Source organism: Centroberyx gerrardi, chromosome 20, assembly GCF_048128805.1.
Source record: "Centroberyx gerrardi isolate f3 chromosome 20, fCenGer3.hap1.cur.20231027, whole genome shotgun sequence".
NCBI classification, from domain to species: domain Eukaryota; kingdom Metazoa; phylum Chordata; class Actinopteri; order Beryciformes; family Berycidae; genus Centroberyx; species Centroberyx gerrardi.
In genome coordinates this window covers 7,693,138-7,712,350 of record NC_136016.1, presented here as the reverse complement: position 1 = coordinate 7,712,350, position 19,213 = coordinate 7,693,138, and the positions used below count along the sequence as shown (strand labels likewise).

The window sequence follows — 19,213 nt, the reverse complement described above, 5'->3', positions numbered from 1 at the left end:
CATAATACGCTTTGCTAGCAGTGTGGCCTCTGCTGAGCGCTGGCAGTGGGACCATTCCCACAGAGATGACACTCAAAGAGCGAGGCATGACATCACCCGCAGTAACAGATTACGTTGACTTGGTCCCCTGCCATGCGCCCAGAGGGGCAAGATTGCTCATCCCAGGCATCTAGCACATGACGGATAGGACACACCATGTGCAAAATACAGTATCTCCAGTAAATAGTTGCATTTTAAACTGATATCCTTTGGCTATATTTGGCCTCGCGCAGCACAGCTAGATTATCAGATGAGGTTGCACAGACAGGGAATGCAAAATGACCCTGGACATTCCAAAGAGAAACTGCATTACTTTCACTTTTGATTGAGCAACCTGTCAGCGTCATGGACTGTGACATCTTGCACTGTGAATGGAAGGATTTGTAACTTCTGCTAGATGGCAACAGCTGTGTGCTATAGACGTACATGGACTATTGTTGCGGGGCGATGAGTGATGGCTATGATTATACCGGGGCTGCTCATGTGTTGGGAATTAGCACAGATGATGGCCGATTGAATTTCATGTGTGATGGAAACACGAGTGCACTTGGAAGAGCGCTATTTCTGTGTCCATCAGTTAAATAGAGAGAGAGCCACCTAGCAACAGTGGCAGAGTGGGATCAAACTGACTTGGCTGTGCTCACTTTTTGGAGACCAGTTTTCCATCCATTGGAGATGGAAAATGCTTGCATAAATTGTTCTATTCATAAATGTTTGCAGAAATACTGTACAGGGCTGGTCCCAGGCCAGTATTCCAGTGTCCAAGTACTCTTGTGTGTGGAGGTTGGTTAATGAGGCATGGCACTGAGGTCTAGTCACTAAATTAAGTGCTCCATCAGAGGAAGCCCAAGATCTCAGCCAATCATTTGATTTATTCCTCTCAACCCCCCTGCTCCTTATTTACAGTGCCTATGTCTGCACTCACATCTGCTTATGCAACTGCATACACTGTAATACACATACACCTAAATTTGTACGTGCACATTCATGCACACACACATGCTTGCAAGCACACACGCACACACACACACATCACAATAATAATGATAATCATGCCTATGCATGCCAAATGCAATTACCTGAGCTCTGAAACTGACAGCACAATTATATTAATCTATTATATTTTGCATAATAACGTGATCCATAGACTTCACTGCTCAAAGCATGTACCCTATTAGTCAGGAAAACCATCCAGCGCTTTGTAAATGTAATTGATGACTTCAATCAAGTAATGTAGTTAATGGCAAAATAGGTTTTCTTTCTCTCTCTTCTTTGATATGTGTTCCATGGAGCTGAGTGCCAGTGACTATATGCCCAATTTTCTCTGTATAATCCTCATGCTGATCCCCAGCTATGCATGCCCTTTCTGGCACACCACAGTGAGAGGTGAAAGCTGATAAAAAGGAATCAACTAGTAATCCCCTGCTCCCACGACCTGTCTCACACTATTATTTCAACCTTTCAACTCTGCTGAGTCAGCAGCACTCGCAGCCATGATTTGCTCCCCGGCTTATTGATCTTGCTGGTCTTATCGCACGAGCCTATATCCAATATGTATCTCCAATATAACGTGTGCTTTTCCAGCGTGTTTTGTTATTGAGAGAACTAGTCTACGTCTGGTTGAGTAAAAAAAAAAAAAGGCAGATGAGGTTATGGCTCTGTGTGTGAAATCTAAAATGTTGAATTTATGTTACTGAAGCTCATAAACCGAGTGACCTCCCGAAAAACCCGAGTGGACGCCTTGATCTCGGAGGCTGAGAAAAAGGGATTAACTTCGCTCTCGTTTATGGATCAACAAAGAGCATGCCTGGGACCGAAATTATACGTTTCCAAACAATCTGCCACAAATTGCAGGTTAAGCTCCTGGAATGACAGTTAAGACATTGATTTCCCTGCACATTGTAGTTCAGGCATCCGTAGCCTGTGGGACTGCTTCCATTTTTAGACGTTGTTTTGTTCATCCTGCATCTTCAAACGGTCTTAAGGGATGACTCCATCAGATTACACCAGTAGATGATGTAAAAGACCACCGCCGCTGACTGAACCACAACAATTCACTGCCAGCAGTACGCCGTGATGCTGTCTGCCTCGTCTCTTTGCAGATGTCTCCATTGATGTTAAGTGCAGTAAAAAGAAAACAAACAATTTTGATCAGGGTGTCTTAAGCCGAGGCACACGCAAGGACATTTTTCCCTCGCACCTTGACAAACTTCCAATGGAAAAGTGATTTAGTTGGCCCTCAGTTCATGCGGCGGCTTGTGGTGCGCTGACCAGGTGACAGGCTCCAACTGCAAGTTTGCACAGCAGCGAGAGGTCCCACTAAAAATTGCATAAATATCCGCCTTCAAAGACGGTCTTACTGCTGTGTGGAATTTAGTGTATCGGTGAGCTTAAGGGTTAGATATATTTGCCTTTTTGTACGGGGTCAGCGGCACTGCTGGAAGCCTCATAGTGTTCTTCAGAGAGCCTTCAATCCAGAGGCAGGAGATATTTTAAGACGGCCAACCGCACACTGACATAAATTGTATTCTCCACTGCACACTGTGCTTCTCATAATGATCCCTGGTCTGCACACTCTCACATCACATGCAGCAAACTGATGATCTGTGGAGTATTTGCTTCCAGCACATTACTTAACCTCTCCTGACCTTATATGTGAATGTCACTGAATTATAACAAGAGTTTTGATTAAAAATGAGCTTATTTGAAGATATCGCCATGAAATAGTTATTGAAAATTAACCTTAACCGCAACCTTAACCCCCTCTAAAAGCCATTATGGCATGTTATTCAAGTTAATAGCTATCTTGCTAGCTATCTGAGATTTCTGCTTAGGAAATAGTGACTTGAAGTGAGACATGAGCTACTGTCTTTATTCTAAAGTCATACATAGTGTTTGGTATGAAATATTCCCAACTGTGTAGCATGACCAGAAATGAGACACCCTATGTGACACCATCTCAGTGTATAGGTCCATAGAGAATGGACTAGTTAAGGTGTAAAAGGTGAGTGAATATAGTTACAGTTTTTTGTTTGAGAACAAATGGCAACACATTTCAGACTTGTCTTGTCTCCATCACCTCTCTTTTCTCGAGCTTTGGCTTATTCATATTCAAATACTGATTTGACTGTTGTAACACAGTAATAACATACTGTATGTGAATTCTTAAGATCACTGGCATTCCCCTTTTAACGTCCAAACTGTAATTGCAGTATGTTGTTCCCTGGTGAAACACTGCCATCCCAGTACTTACTTTGTTTACACTGTGATTTGTTGGGTTGAAGAGAACTTTTGCTGTCTAAAATGTATTGTTTGAGCTTTTGATACAAGGGCTGACAGTAAGTGATAGATAAGATCATGCCATGTTTTTTGCCGCTGCAAAAGGTTTGCATTTTAATTGTTCCTAAACATTGGAGTAAATCTGTCCTACAGTGTCCTTCAGTTACAATAGGCTACGGAAGCTTGAAATCTTATTTTCTATGTTCAATTCAAAAACATAGTTTCCTGACCGTATCTTCAATATGATAAGATAGGTAGTTCATTGTTCTCGAGAGGAAATTCTTTCTCTTGCCACAGTGCAGTGAATACAGTTAATGAGAAACGCTGTTTTTCTGTAATCACATTCTTGCATCACAATCAGATATATTTGTCACGCTCATATTTGAGAGAGAGTGCTGATGATGTATTTAGAAAGAAAACGGTGCCTTGCTGCTGCAATGATTGTAATTGAGATAGCTTTTCATGGTGAATCTGTCAACATATTGTGACGATTTCCCTTTTACCTCCTCATACTGAATTGCTATAATTAAATTTTCACCAAATATGACGCAAAGAATGCAAAGAATAGAGGAAGAAGAGTGCAAAGAATGCAATAATGTTACTGATCTCAAATCCCACAGTCAAAAGAGACTGCTGCTCTTGTATCACGTTTAGAGCCACAGGTGAGGCCCAGACTATCCCCTATGTTTACATTGGGTTCCTCTGCAGGCCGTCCCAGATGTTCGCCTCTTGCCGCGGTGAACCATAGGCGCTCTCCCCAGACAGACCTGGGTTCACTTTCCACCCGCTGCTGAAAGAAGAGACCACAGAGGAAGTATTCGAGCATGTCTTACTTGGCATTTCCTGGTCGGGGCTGGACGGATTCCTCTGCCGCTCCTTCACCTCTCCTCCCCCCCGACTGTCAGATGTCCGCCCTGGAGTTCATGGTTTTTGGTGTTGTTGGTCCGGAGCGAAGAGAGCATGCGTAGCGTTTTGGGACGAGTTAAATTTAGACGGCAAATGTTGTTCTCTCCGCTTGCACCGTATTTAGGTTTCTTTTTGCAGCTGGAAATACACAGATTCCTGCCAGATTCTTGTTGGTATGCTTTTTTTTCATGAGTATAATGATGGGCTGAGTAGATTTTTTCTCTTAGGAATATGAAATGTATCATTCTTACTGTACCTACCATCTGAATACATGACATCTACTAGACGATGGTTGATCACTGAACTCTTGTGTACAACTACATTCTCAACAAAATAGGCCGAATAGTATGTATCTATAGTATCAAAGCTTTGAGCAAAAGCTGGTCTGGAATACACCAGACTCCAATACAATCCTTTCAAATATTTACCTTCAGTCACATATACAGCAAAGACGCCTAAAATAGAGGATGTTTACTTGATGGAAATCTGTGTGTGTAAATGTTTGCTCTCTCTTGTGCGCTATGCCATTGCCAATCGAGACGTTGCATTATCAAACCACTCCACAGCTGAAGAGCAACAAAGAAAAACGAACCCAAGGCCCTCTCTTACCAAAAAAGAAAGTAAAAGCCTTTATTTGAGCGGCTAATGCATGGCGTTACAGATGAAAAGATGATGCACTGCTGCACATCGTGACCTTCCTCCTGTTAGCAGGACAAACCACAAAAGATTGTTCCACTTAACAACACAGATATACAGTAATATCTATTATATAATGTGTGGCCATGAGGAAGTTTTCATTCGTGGTTCTGGTGTTTTTTTTATGTTCGGCTGACATCAAAACACCCACAAGGACGTTCCAGCATGTATGTGATGTACCTCATGTGCTGTTGCAGTTGGCAAAGGAAAGCATTCTGTAAGGTTTCCAATGTGGATCAGCTGTGTTGCACTTCTATATGTTTGGGCAGTGGTTACAGAGACCACAAGGGGAAGGTTCCAGTGGGTTTGGAGAGCCAGTTTCCTTCAGAAGTGGGGGGCCAGGTCGCTGTGTACCGACTTATCTGAGGTGGGTCTGTAAGAGAATGACTTGACTCCTCCTTCACTGATGAGAAGCCCTTGTATTGAAGGCATCCTCCAGCATGACCTCTGATGTTTTCATTGATGCCCCTCGCACACTTCTGACATCTAACACATTGAACATCACAGATTGATATCTAACAGAGTGTAAGAGTGTCTGAGGGTGGATTTCGCCTTTAATGGATTAAAAACTTAAAGCAGATGGAGATGTATGGCTAAATGCAGACACTGATACTCATCATCTTGTTCGGGGTGAAAACACAGCCACACTCCATAAATCTTGGTGAAGGACTCGGAAACTCGCAAAAGCCGAATCCCCCAAAATTGTGTCCTACCTGCGTCATTCCCCACATCCAGCCCCACGCTAAATCTTCCGATTGATCAGGCACACTGTAATTACCGGCTCCAGCACAATTACCGCCCTTTGAAGGAGGAGGGGCGCACTAATTCGGAGCCCTCTTTTTCCAGGCAGGTCTAATCCGGACTGATAATGGGGAGTTTTTCATCGAGCCCCTCGAGAAGGGCCAGCAGGATGTGGAAGTGAAGGGGCGTGTCCACGTGGTCTACCGCAGGTCCGCCATCAAGCGGGAAACGGGCCAAAGAAGGGAGGACCTCCACAATGAAGGTAGGCAAGGCGAGGGAGCATGACGTCAGTGGAAACAGCGAGGCCTGTGTGTGTATGTGTGTGTGTGAGTATGTGGGTGTGCACGTGTGTGTGTGTGTGCGTAATGTAGGTCCATAATAGCAGGGATTGTATAAAACTATATCCTATAATACTGCCATTGATTGCTCCAGTCCATTCAATTTAACTTTTAAACTATTATCACTCCTATACAGACACAGCAGAAGCAGTGTTCACTAAACCAGCTGGGGAAGTGAGGAATGCTGGGCTCCTGTGGTAGTACTGGGGTGTGTGTGTGTGTATGTGTGTGTGTGTGTGTGTGTGTTTGACCTTTCCTTCTCAGTCCAGTGACCCAACTTCAGCATGAATTCCTTTTATATTCCTTCCCTCTCGCTGTAACAATAGCTCAAGCATCTGGCGGTTGACTCTCGCCGCAGTTGTCAGTAATTCCCTCCCCTCCCCGGTGTCTGTGACTGTAAAACTGATGTATGGCTCTTTTCATTTCGCTCCACAGTCCCTCTCTAGCTCGCGCGTCCTGAGTGCAGCACCTGAAAACCAATTTTAATCATTCATTCTTTTCCAACTTTCTTCTTTCTACCACCCTCGTGAAATGGATTGCGTTCATTTTCATCATTATTATTTATTCATACCTCTATAAAGTGATATCGGATTTATACCCAGCCCGCAAAATTATTACATTTTGAGTAATAATACATTTTTTTACCTTTTCCATTATAGTTTCCGTACCTACGCAAAATGTAATTCAGACAGCAGAGCATCGCTGCAGTGTATTTGTGGATTATTTCAGACCAATCCTGCGCTTGTTTGTCTTTAAAGCTTTGTATGGTGTTGCTCCCGGGTGTTTTTCTGATTTTTGTCCCCGCACGGTACTGCCAGGTCCCTCAGGTCCTCTAATCAGGGTGAGGTAAGACTTGCGGGTGATAGGGCTTTTTCTGTATAGCCTTCCACAAAGCATCAGATCAGCCAAATTGGTCCAAATTTATAAAACGTGTCTTCAAAACGATTTTTATTCATTAGGCTTTCAGTGTGTCTGATATACACTCACCGAGCACTTTATTAGGAACACCTTACTAATACTGGGTAGGTATCAGCTTTCAGCTCAGTGTCAACCGGCTACCAAAGTGACATCCGCCATTCTGAGATGCTGTTCTGCTCTCCACAGTTGTAAAGAAGTTATCTGAGTTACTGTCGCCTTTCTGCCATTCCCCTCTGACCTCTCTCATCAACAAGGCGTTTCCGTCCGCAGAACTGCCGCTCACTGGATGTTTTTTGTTTTTTGCATCGTTCTGTGTAACCTCTAGAGACTGTTGTGCGTGAAAATCCCAGGAGATCAGCAATTTCAGAAATACTCAAACCAGCCCGTCCGGCACCAACAGCCACGCCACGGTCAAAGTCACTGAGATCACACTTTCCCCATTCTGATGTTTGATGTGAACGTTAACTGAAGCTGCTGACCTGTATCTGCATGATCTTATGCATTGCACTGCTGCCACATGATTGGCTGAATGGATAATTGCATGAATAAGCAGGTGTACAGGTGTTCCTAATAACGTGCTCAGTGAGTGTAGTCTTTTATGCTCTGTTGCTCTTATTCTGTGCTTTTAGCTTTATTCTTATTGCCCTCGCGTCTTCATTTTGCGTCATTTTGCGTCTTCAGTCTGTCTGAAAGGCAAGGCCATCTATATAACAGAATGTCCTTTCTGTTCATTCATTCAGCATCCCTGCAGTGAAACTGAAAGTCAAGTCAGCTTTCAGTTTCACTATATCATATGAATGAAGCTGACTTGACTTTTCACTACCTATTAGCCTGTATCTTTACCGTAAATGAACAGAAATTACATTCTGTTATATAGACGGATTTGATGTTCCAGGCCCTCTCACAAAGGAATACCTTCATGTTTATTAATTTACAGACCATACAATAGGAACTGTCTATGGAGTAGATTCCATTTCATGGTGACATCGCCATGTATGCATTTGCATGTGTAGTATTTACTGTAATTACAGCTTGGCAAACAATTATCATCTTGTTTAAGAGTCCAGTTTTTGCAATTGTTGAATGCGTTTTCTCTCAAATTACATTATTCACAGACCCATTTGCAACTGATACAAATAGGTTATTTGTTATGCCTGATGCTTTCCATTTTAACATTTCCAATACATTGCTCCCCTGAGAGCTCCTCTTGAAGCCGAAGTTATAATGAGTTTCCTTCAGTGCTACTTTCACTGCTCCAGTTCCATTATCATTATTCTGCATTTTGCTTCTGAATAATACTTGCCTATTAAATGTTATAGTTTTGCATGAGGTGATTACCTGTGTCATTTCTCCATCTCTATCTGGCAGGCTTGGCTCAATGCCATCCTTTATGTGAATTTCTGCAATCATAATGGAATGTGATAATTCATAGCCCGGAGTGACATGCCAGGCTTATATTTGAACAAGGCAATTTCAGCCTTTCAGATGCGTTCTTTTTGTCAACAACTGCTACGATGACATTTAAGATGTGATATGATTGCTGGTGTTAGTCACACGTGACAGCAATGCTGTTTCTAGTTCACTGAGTCTATCTTCTGAACCTGTGGAACATAACGCCTCGCTTTTTCATCTCACAAAGTTCACTTCATCTCACACTTTCTGGCATGGACTGGATGAATTTGTACAATCCAAATTTGTCCAATCTATGCATTTCCATGAGTGGTTCAAATGTGACAAACTTTTGATATTCACAGCACATACAGCACATGAACATAATACATGAAAAAACCGCCTTGTGATATGGATGAATGCTCTTTGGAATGGGTGTGAGTCAGCTTGGGTTCATGCTCTGAATGCACATATTATAGTTAGGCTGAATGTGGGGCAGAGGAAGTAGACTTCTGACTCTTGACTCTGTAGGCTGCAAAGGATTTATGAGTCTGGAGAGAGTGTTTTGATGGTAAAGATCTAGTGGCTTGGAAACACACACGGCCCCATCGATACTCCCAAGGCATTTCTCCTGTCCATCTACAGGCAAACACAGGACTTTATGTTAGGCTGGGTTTGACACAAACATATATCACTTCACAGTAACTTAAACGTGCATAGATTATTCATGCATTTCATTCGCACACTAAATTTACTTGTGCATGTGCTGGTTCTCTGTTTTGCAGTGGCGGACTTTGGAATCGCAGATCTCCCTGCGGCTCTGGATCTTGTTGAGCACAAACTGTCGGAGTCCGAGCGCAAACGGAGGCACGCCAAGAAAGACGACTACAACATCGAGGTGCTACTGGCCGTGGACGACTCAGTGGTGCGCTTCCACGGCAAGGAGCATGTGCAGAACTATGTGCTCACGCTCATGAACATAGTAAGTCTGTTTCTCTGCAGCTTCTTGAGTAAAACGCTCACCAAATTGTCACCAAAAGGTGAAACAACCTGGGTTTTTGACATCTTTGTTTGTGTCAAATCCCAATATACAATATACTCTCATGTCATCTCATGTGACATGATATTGCTGATGGGTTGTGAGGTCACTCAGATGTACTTTGGGTGCTGTCTGTCTAGGTTTGGACCTCCCAGCTCTCTCTACTTGTCCTCTCTGACATCGGATGTTGCCACATTTGTCCCCAGACCCTCAGTTTCTCTAGCTGTTTATGGATTATCGATGAGAAAAAAAAGAAACCCTCAGCTCATTCATTACGGGTTCCACCAGCTCCTACCACCATAATCTGCTTACTGGGTCCAAATCCCCCAAGTCAGATTTTCACAGGGTGCTGGTTTCACTCTGTAACAGTTACCATTTGGGCCCAGCATGGTGGTCTGATTAGCTGCACTAGGCCAATTATGAAGTTGACTGGGAGCTGCGCATGGCAGCCATGGAGACCGATGCCAGAAGTCCGCTCACACTACCGAGCCCTGCTGACACGGAATGATGTGTTTATATAAACAGGATATTATATTTATATTCCCACCGCGAATGGCTGTAGCAGAGAGCAGTCCCTGATTTTTAATGACCTTGGCTGAATATGCTGCTAAGTGGCTGTCAGAGTGAGTTGTCAGTACTTGGCATGTAGTGCCTGCTCTCTGATAAGCAATTACTACAACTTCACTCTTCACCGGCAGAGAAGGAGATTTGAGGAAATTCTTACAGATATTATATCCCAACACAGAAAGTGAAGTCAAGTGAAGACGCACTCCTATATAAGCTTTATGCGCTGTAGATATGAAAAAGTGCAAGTCTCAAAATTTATATCCATATGCATTATTCCCCCTGTGTGCCAATTAGCATTCAACAAGAGAGACATTTGCGAACCTCCGAAAGGTGCAGTTTATACAAATGAGGGTGAAAACCCTTTAGCTCCACTTGTAAGCCACAGGCTTGCTGTGTCTGAAAGAGCTCTGCCCACTCAAATCCCTCCGAATCCCTTCTCCATGGCTGGAGAATGTGTAGTACCACCTGGAGAAACTCTCCCTGAGGGATTGATTACTGAACATCCTGTCTGCACAAAGCCAAGGAGACTGCCGAGGTGCCTGCCGCACAATGGCCGTGTTGTTTGAGTGCGGACCAGGTTTTGTCCACGTCGATGTGATGCTGTACACAAGCCAGGGATACCTAACGCCTGTAGGCCACAGCTGCTACTCTCATTTTCAGTCATAACAGTCCAATTCCAGCCCTCCGTGTGCTTCCCCTGGCTTTGTAATTATCCCAATATATATGTGGGCTTGGTCCGTCCCTCGGTAGGACCTGTTACTTGTTAAATCACCAAAGAGTTAAATGTGGTAAACACTGAATCCATATAGAACGATTCCAAACCTAAATAGCTGATTGCAACGAGTGTCATGAAAAGTATTTAACTAAATTTGTTAAAAAATCAGGTCGACGTGAAACAGTTATGATGCTATTTTGATGCTGTCCTCATTTTTCAACAGCTTCTCTGTTTAGGATCCAACATAAACCCAAGTATATAGGTCAGTATAAAACAGTCTGGGAATTTGAGCTCATAACACAAATCTGGGAGAAGCTTGGGGTCATTTGAGTATTCTTTACACTATTAATTGAGCTGAATAGGCTTCTGTGAATGGAATATTTGCTTAAATGCTTTGGGTGTAGCCCTACATCCCAGAGCATATTTGGACTTTGGCCAAGAAAGAGTCCTTCATCAGTGACACAGCTTTTGTCCCAACTTATCAGAAGTTTTACACAGAGAAAGTTGCCTAGGTTGCTGGCTGACTAAATATTAATATTTCAGTAAATGAGCAGCATTTTGTTATTCTGCATTCATAGGTATGAATCAGAAAATGTGATCTGGTTTCTTGTTGGTGGTTTCTGTTTTTTTGTTGTTGCTCTCCAAAATTCAGTTTTAGGGTGGATTTCCCCTCTAATGGCATCGTTAGGCACATAAATGCTGTTTGTTGTTTCAGGACTGTAATTTCTATGGAGCAGCACAATACTTAGGAGAAGCAAGAGGAGTCATCAGCACATGCTTTTATCATTAGCAGCTGGAGAGTTTAGCTTATGGACAGGGATGACATCACAGCTATCTGGGGCCTCTGCTTTAGCATCAATGAAAACAAAGGACATTCCCTCAGGGCAGAGAATACCACTGACGCCAATTAATCAATGACCTTTTTTTTAGATCAGGGTTTCATATTATTGACAGACAGGTTTTCTGAGAGGTGAGCAACCGATAAGTGATATCCACAAAAGGGATTTTTAGCAAACTTTCATTTTACACCAACATTCAAATTTCTGCTTGTAAAACATCCCAAATTCATTTTCCATCATTCACTGCACTGTAACTGTCTTGCAGCTCGTGCATGTCATTTAAAAAAAACTCAATAGATGGAGAAAATAAAATAATGTACCAAAATGTCCAGATGTTTCATAAATTATTTTCTAAGGTTACAACATACCAACATGTCAAGTTAATGTGTGGCTCTGTCACACAGAGTGTAAACCCACTTGCCTTAAAAGGCCAGTTGTAAAACATATGTTTTCTCTCAGTGACAGGTTTAGAAGTCACGTGGAGCAATGTGAGGCTGCTTTGTGAAGCTAAATGACTCCGTGTTTACCGGCCAAGAGTCAGCCAGTTTGGCATGTCGATAATCACAATCCATAACCGGCATGTATGGCCCGAGTAAATGACTTCTTGATTTATGGAAAAAGAAACAGTCTATCCACCGCTTATTTTCCCTGAACTTTATCAACCACAACTTGAAGCTGTTGATTGACTTTATAGGGCCCCAGAGGAGTGTTGACATGTAGTGATCATTTGATGAGAATAAAACATGCTCAAATGGAAATTGGACTTGGGATTTGATTGGGATTCCAGCTTGGCCCTCCATTAAGCATCCACATTCCAGAGCATCGTTATAAAGCCAAATGGCAGTCATCACATTTCTAGGTCAGGCTGCTTGCCCATTGCATAATAACACTGGTTTCGCTGGATGCTTGCCAATGTCTTAACAAGATATTGCACATTTCATCACGATTCCTAGCGTGTTGGAAGGGATGAAAAAAAAACAAAAAAACACTCCCCCATGGCCAAACAGGCCTGGTGCAGCTTTGCACCTCAGAACTAATGTCTGGAAAAAGGGGTTCCTGTCGAAGCAGCAACACGCTGACGGGATCTAATCAGAGGAGATGAACGCTTGTCTTATCAGGTTGTATTTTAATGTTTTTAACAGCTCATAAAATAAATGTTGGCTATTTGTATCTATCAATTTTAGGTAGAGAAACTAGATTTCAGGAGTTAGGTGAATTAATTGGTGATTTGATACTGAGTTACATTTATCCCCCCTAGCAACACAAAATGAATACAACCAACAAGAGTCACCAGTTCACTACATCCATCTTCTGTTAAAGCTGCACTAGGCACAATTTTTAAGAAAAAATAAACCCATCTTATGAATCTAAATCACAAAGTGGGGCTGCAACAGAAAAGAGAGCCCCATCCTCCCTCCTCCCTGAGATGCTGTAGATTCGCCCTATTTGCCCAAATGAAATTCTGGTGTGTGGTTTGGACTCTTCTTCACCCACCGGATGTGATGAATCCAAACTTAAGTGTGAAATACAAACTGTGTCCTAAACAGCAGCAAGCAGCACTCCATCCAGAGAAAGCTTGACTCACTAATGTGAAATCTCCAGCCTCTCTCGTCTCTTTGGTTTCCTTTGGTTTCCTTTGGTATAAAGCATCACAGAGCGGCCGGGTTGGGAAACACAAGTGCAGCTACGTGTTACGTGATTTCTGGGTATTGGAAGTTTTCAAACTGTTTCTTTCACTGCCATTTGGACCCACAGCGCAGCTTCACTTGGTGTCTTTCAATTCTTTTCAATAACTGCTTACAGGAAAAATCATACTTTGAAAAGCCATCCGTTCTTTTCACCCCTTTCCATGTCTTCCTTGAAAATGACGGTCCTCCTGTCAAACTGCTGTTTTCACTTTCACTAGCCGGTCTAGTCCTACAGAGACTGATGAATACATCATTGACATTGCTTCATTCCTGTCTGTATTCTGCTGTGTTGTTTCATTGTCGCAGCCTCTCAAGGCTGTTCATCTTGATAATGGCCCTATAAACAACGCCAAAGACTTTTCAATATAGTTTAATGTTCAATCAATAATAAATCATCTTTCCCACAATGGCGTTAGGTGTTTAACGTGAACTGAAGTGCTTTATCTTCCTTTTTCAAACAGAACACTGAATACCCCATCAGTAGGTTTCCATTAATACTCTGCATGAAGGATATGCTTTGTGTTATGGGTTGTCATGTAAAATGTAACAGACTACATAAACACAATTGTCCATAGAATACATAGTGTACTAAAATTGTCAACATTAACAAAAGCCAACAAAACATGTTTGTTGGCCATTGTTCACATATACAGTAGCAGCATATCTGTGTTTTGAGCCATTCACGCTGTGTGTCATTGTGTTCTTTTCATGCGTCATATCAGTAATGAATGCTGTTTGTTTCCTTGCTCCTCTCAGGTTGATGAAATCTACCATGATGAATCTTTGGGAACCAACATCAACATTGTCCTTGTCCGCATGATAATGGTCGGGTACCGACAGGTAAGAATTCACACTCCACATGTGCTTGTTATGAATTATATGTTACACATTATTTGTATTTCATATATGCACATATAAATACATACTGTGTATCATACAGTTGGTAAATGGAAACATCTATCCAGGTAAAGATTAGGTGTAGGACTAGGCTTCAAATAATAATCTGCAACATTTTCATATAAATAAATGTCTGTTTTGATACTCTCTTTCACCAATTGATATAATACTATAATGATTCAACCTATATCCAGTTCATGAAAGCGTTTACATTTGTTGTTCTTAACTAGGGGTGGATTCACGCTTTTGTGTCTGTTAAAGAGTCGGACAAACAGGGAAAACAGCAACATGTGATTCACAGACCAGCCGCAGTGAGTGGAAGTGCACATAACTGTGAGGCCTATTACAGGGTGTACAAATTCACAAAGATCATCGCTACTTACCTGGTAAAATTGTCCAGATCTTCTGAAAGCTGGAGGTAATGGAAGTTTAAAGGGATGTGATGTGATGCGCACACTTTCCCATCACTATGGCAGCCGGACCAAGGCATCGCCAACGCCCCACGCCTGCTAGACAGAGAGAATATTCTTGTTCCAGTTAACTCAGATCAATATTTTCGCTGTTATAGGTTGTGAAGTCATACCATTATTTGGACGTTAAGACAGCGCAGATTGCGTTTGCAATTGAAGTGCAAAAAATGACGCTATCAACAGTTGCTATTCATTCTTTGTTTCTGGTAGGTCTTTGATGTGATTAACATTACTGCTGATGGAAACTGTTTGGAATAAACAGAAGAAGAACTGGGTAGTTAGCATGAGCAGCGATAGCCACCATGACTGAACAGACAAAGAAAAGAGCGCCACCTACAGAAACTCAAACTGCATCAACAGAAAATCCAAGGAAAAAGACGCCACAGTACTGATCTCTGTTAAGTGCAGTACAAAAACACCATAGCAATGCTTAGCACAAAATAATCCCACGGATTTGTGCTTTTTAGTCTTTGAAATCAGTCCCCTCTAGTTCTTTTTAGAGTTGTTATGAATTTGAAACAGGAGTTCTGTTTCTTTCTAATGGGACTATTCATACAGCACAGCATTCACCAGTTCAGTCAATAGTGACTGAGTTAGCAGACAAAGAGGAAAAACAATGATCACATCAGCTTTTTATTACTCTTATGAAATGTTATGAACCAGACGCTGCCCACCCATTATTACATCAGAACTAAACACATTAATTTGCTATTATAGATGCATGCAGAGAGACAGGGCTGAGCAGAAAAATCAGGAGAAGAACACACTAGTGAGCTACACATGTTCCCCATTTGTAGATTCCCATTCATACTATACAGTATATTTTTATATTGCCGGTGAACCAGATGAATTATTTTGTATTTCTGTTAGTCTCTCTAGTCTCCTAGTCTAGTCTCTAGATTAGGAATGTCACCTTTTTCTTCAACCGACTGTAAAATAGTCAGAATTAATACATTTGTAATGCTAAGGTATAGATATATACAGTATAGAGAGACTGGTAGCATCACTAGTGAGTTAGCTGTGCTGTGTGTATCTACAGCCAAGCACGCAGTGTTAGGGCACCAAGCAGTCCCATCCACACTGACGTGCCGTTTAATCTACAGAACTGGCTGCTGCTTACTCCTGACCAAGCACATTGCATCTGGTTTCTGCTGTCTGGTTGCCAAAGCAGAGAGAGGCTGTTTACACAGCTCCAATTAGATGAGCTCAAACATGTTGAACGTGTCTCCACTCCCGGCCGACTCAGCTTGCAGCTCACACAGAGAAAAGACTAAAGGCAGCACAAACATTTGCAGAGTTTGCCAGTACCTCTGGACACTTTCATTTTCTTGGTCCCACACAGTCTGAATGGGCACTGTGGTTGTCAACTACAATATAGGACACTGCACTATGAACAGAAGCATAAGCCATGTCATGCTGTAGGACATACTGGGTATTTTTTATGGAAATCTCCAACAGTGATGGAAGACATGATAGGGGACAATTGACTTTTTCCCATTCCACTGAGTTTTTATGTTTCTAGCATAACTATTTCCACTTGGAAATCATCTCTCTGCGCTCGTATATTAATTGTGACACCCCATGCCAATTTGAATAGTAACACACATGGCTGCGTTTATGTTTGCAGTGCAAGTCTGGCTCTGTTGCAGACAAGGTGAGCAGAGGGAAACCTAGATCTGGGTCTTTTAGAAACTTACTTCATAGTCTGCCTTCTCACAGACGCATATACATACAGCCATACAAACTACAATGTTGTGAAAACGCTTAAATACTCCTGTTTCCTGACTTACGTTGCATTCTTTGACCAATCTCTTTTTTTCGTGAGTATTGGAAGAGGAAGAGAGGCACAATTGAACTTGATAAATGAAGACTCACATATGGACCACAGCGTTAGCGCTCCCACGTGTCAGACAGTTGGCATATAGCACATGTAACCTCTATTTTCAGCAACACATGCATTCCCTCTTTGTGCCTATCCCAAGGAAATTAATCTTAAGGTTCTATCCTTTCACGGTTTTCAAAGTGGTGGATTATATGCACACCTGCGCCTGAAGTGAGGGTGTCTGTTTTTTTCTTAAGAATCGATGCCCTTGAAGAAATAGAGTGATAAGAAGGAATAGTAACTGATGTGAGCAAATCTCTTTTTATTTACACAGCAGTTTATAGAGTGGTAAAACGCTCCTCTGGTCCTTGTGTTTCCACAGTCTATAAGCCTGATCGAGCGTGGCAACCCATCCCGCAGCCTGGAGCAGGTGTGTCGATGGGCCAACACGCAGCAGCGCCGCGACCCCGACCACGATGAGTACCACGACCACGCCATCTTCCTCACAAGGCAAGATTTTGGTCCCGCAGGTATGCAAGGTACTGTATTTTTCTCGATCGAGGCCTGTGCAGACTGAGTGCTGATATCTGCTTCCGTTCACAAGGGGTTGGCTTCAAGTCTTGCCCAGGTAAGGTCAGTGGAAACTTAAAAAAGGGGGGGACGCTGCAGCCGAGGTCGAGAACTCGATTGTGGCGACGACGACCTCGCGCACAAACGTCAATTTAGTTTTCCAACACCTTGCTGACTTGACATGGATGCCACCCTGGGTTTGAAAATCCAAATTCATAATGTAAAAGAAGGTTTTTTGGCATGTGGAGAAAAAACAGAAATGCATAAGTGTTTTATTTCATTTATGTAACACTAACTGTTGTTTTTGTATTCTTCAACTTTACTTCCATATTGATGGAAATCTAATTTGAGTTGTCTTTATGCACAACTGTTTTGTAAAGTTCAGTATGAACTTGGGTCCACTCACAAATAATCAATGGATGGCTATTACTGTAGCCATGATCATCAGTCCTAATAAGACATGTATGTATTAGGAGAAAGAGTTTCATATCATACATGTTATATGAGTTTAGCCTTTGTCTCATGCTGTATTTCTTCTTTTCAGCGCTTCAAAAGTGAGATGATTTTTCACAAAATTTGAAGTGAGCAGCCTAACCACCGCCAGCACACAGCTTTGTGAGAACAGAATGAACAGACATCTTCTGTCATACCGCTCACTGACTTGTGTTATATTTTTAACTTTAAAGCACACGTGTCATGTTTAAAGGACGATCAGAGACTACCTGCTTTGCTTGTCACACCTTCGGCTGTTGCCATGGCTCCAGGTGTTTTGTGTTCATAACAGGCCAGTTTCTATGGCACCTTGCGCCGTGTTGGGCTGGACCCGGTGCCGTGTCTCAGGCTCACGGGCAGACATCGCACCCTCATGCCAGAGTTTTGCTGTGAGATGATAGATTCTATATCCAAATATAGACTTTGGGATGGGGGGAAATGGAGGAAAATCCATACGGTGTGACTGCAAAGCAGATGGAGAAGATGAATCTCAGAATTCCCAACACATAACATAACGTTAACAACTGATAGTGAGTTTTCCGTCTTTAAAAATGTGCTGTAAACAATAGCTGTGAATGATATCATGCGGTGTTTGTGATTTGCCATCTGTTACTCACTCATTTCCCATGCAGTATGTTCCATGTTTGAGTTTATCAGCCAGACGACCAGAGACCGTCTCTCTCCTCACTATAGAATGACATTTTTGACCGTGGCTTCTGCTGCACTTTCGCTTCAATGTGCAAAGCTCACAATGGCCTCTTCATGGGAATGTCAGCTGCATTCTCCTGCGTCCCTTTTATTTGACTTTCAGATAAAGGGCTACGCTCGACCACTGCTTTCATGTTTTGCTATTTCACTCACGGCGCTGAATAGGAGCATTTTGTCATTTTCTCAGGATGAATAGAACCATCAACCATTTTTCTCCATTAAGCCATCCAGACCAGCCCTGGCCTTGTCACCATCATGACCGTGACATACTATAGCAAATACCAATTTGCTATCACTGAAATAACTTGCTGCAGACATTTCTCTTTTTTTCAACAACCACCAACATAACCTAGATGCTTTTCAAGAGCTTTTATCATCTGTCTGTTTCTGCATTTTCTGCTTTTTACCTGCATGCCAAAAGTCTTCTGATGGTCAGAAAGCATGAAATTTATCATCCACCAAAAAAAAAAGGCCAGAACGTGCTTCTGAACCAAACCAAATGCGCTAAGCTGAATCGCTGCACATCTCTTGATCGAGTTATGTTTCATTTTTGTGCTTTGCTTATAAGTCTGTTGTATGGGGTAACTGTGTTTTCTATGGATGTGCTGGGTTGATCTGTGCTGGGTTTTTATGAAAGGCTTCCAAGCTTGCTGTTTGCCTCGGGGCTTTTTTTAAAGTGCATTAAAGAGACATTCAGTACACAAGCTGTCACACAGACAGGTGCTTCAGGCGTTTTCAAAACCCACTCCAGCCACTCAAACTGTTGACAGCATCTGCTGCGTTTTAGTATTGATCATTTCCTACCTTCAAGGTGTTTTATTGCTGACACTGTGGCTGTAATTGTACAGTATGTGGCGTTTCTTTAGCGTAGCCCGAAAACATTTACACACAGTGAATGGCATCTGGCTATGATCACAGACTTCATGTTAATGCAAACCCCAGCTTGAACCTACACTGCCCTGTATTATGTTTATGTTATATGTTATTTACAGTTTTCACTTTCATTCAATGATTAATTCGATTCATTCCTATTCTCAGTAGCTCCCCTGGGGGCTCCGTTAACATAATTACTATTTATTGTGAGAGTGTTGCTGGCTAAA

At 42.3% G+C, this 19,213-nt stretch overlaps 1 protein-coding gene across 1 annotated transcript in view; it reads left to right on the top strand.

Annotated features, from left to right (window-relative positions):
- Positions 1 to 19,213, top strand: part of adamts14 (ADAM metallopeptidase with thrombospondin type 1 motif, 14) — a 34,018-nt gene that overhangs the window by 3,453 nt on the left and 11,352 nt on the right. Inside the window, exons 3-6 of the mRNA XM_071907676.2 lie at positions 5,767 to 5,923; positions 9,092 to 9,288; positions 13,911 to 13,994; positions 16,726 to 16,882. Of these exons, the coding sequence (XP_071763777.2) occupies positions 5,767 to 5,923; positions 9,092 to 9,288; positions 13,911 to 13,994; positions 16,726 to 16,882 (595 nt within the window). The remainder of the gene's footprint in view (positions 1 to 5,766; positions 5,924 to 9,091; positions 9,289 to 13,910; positions 13,995 to 16,725; positions 16,883 to 19,213) is intronic.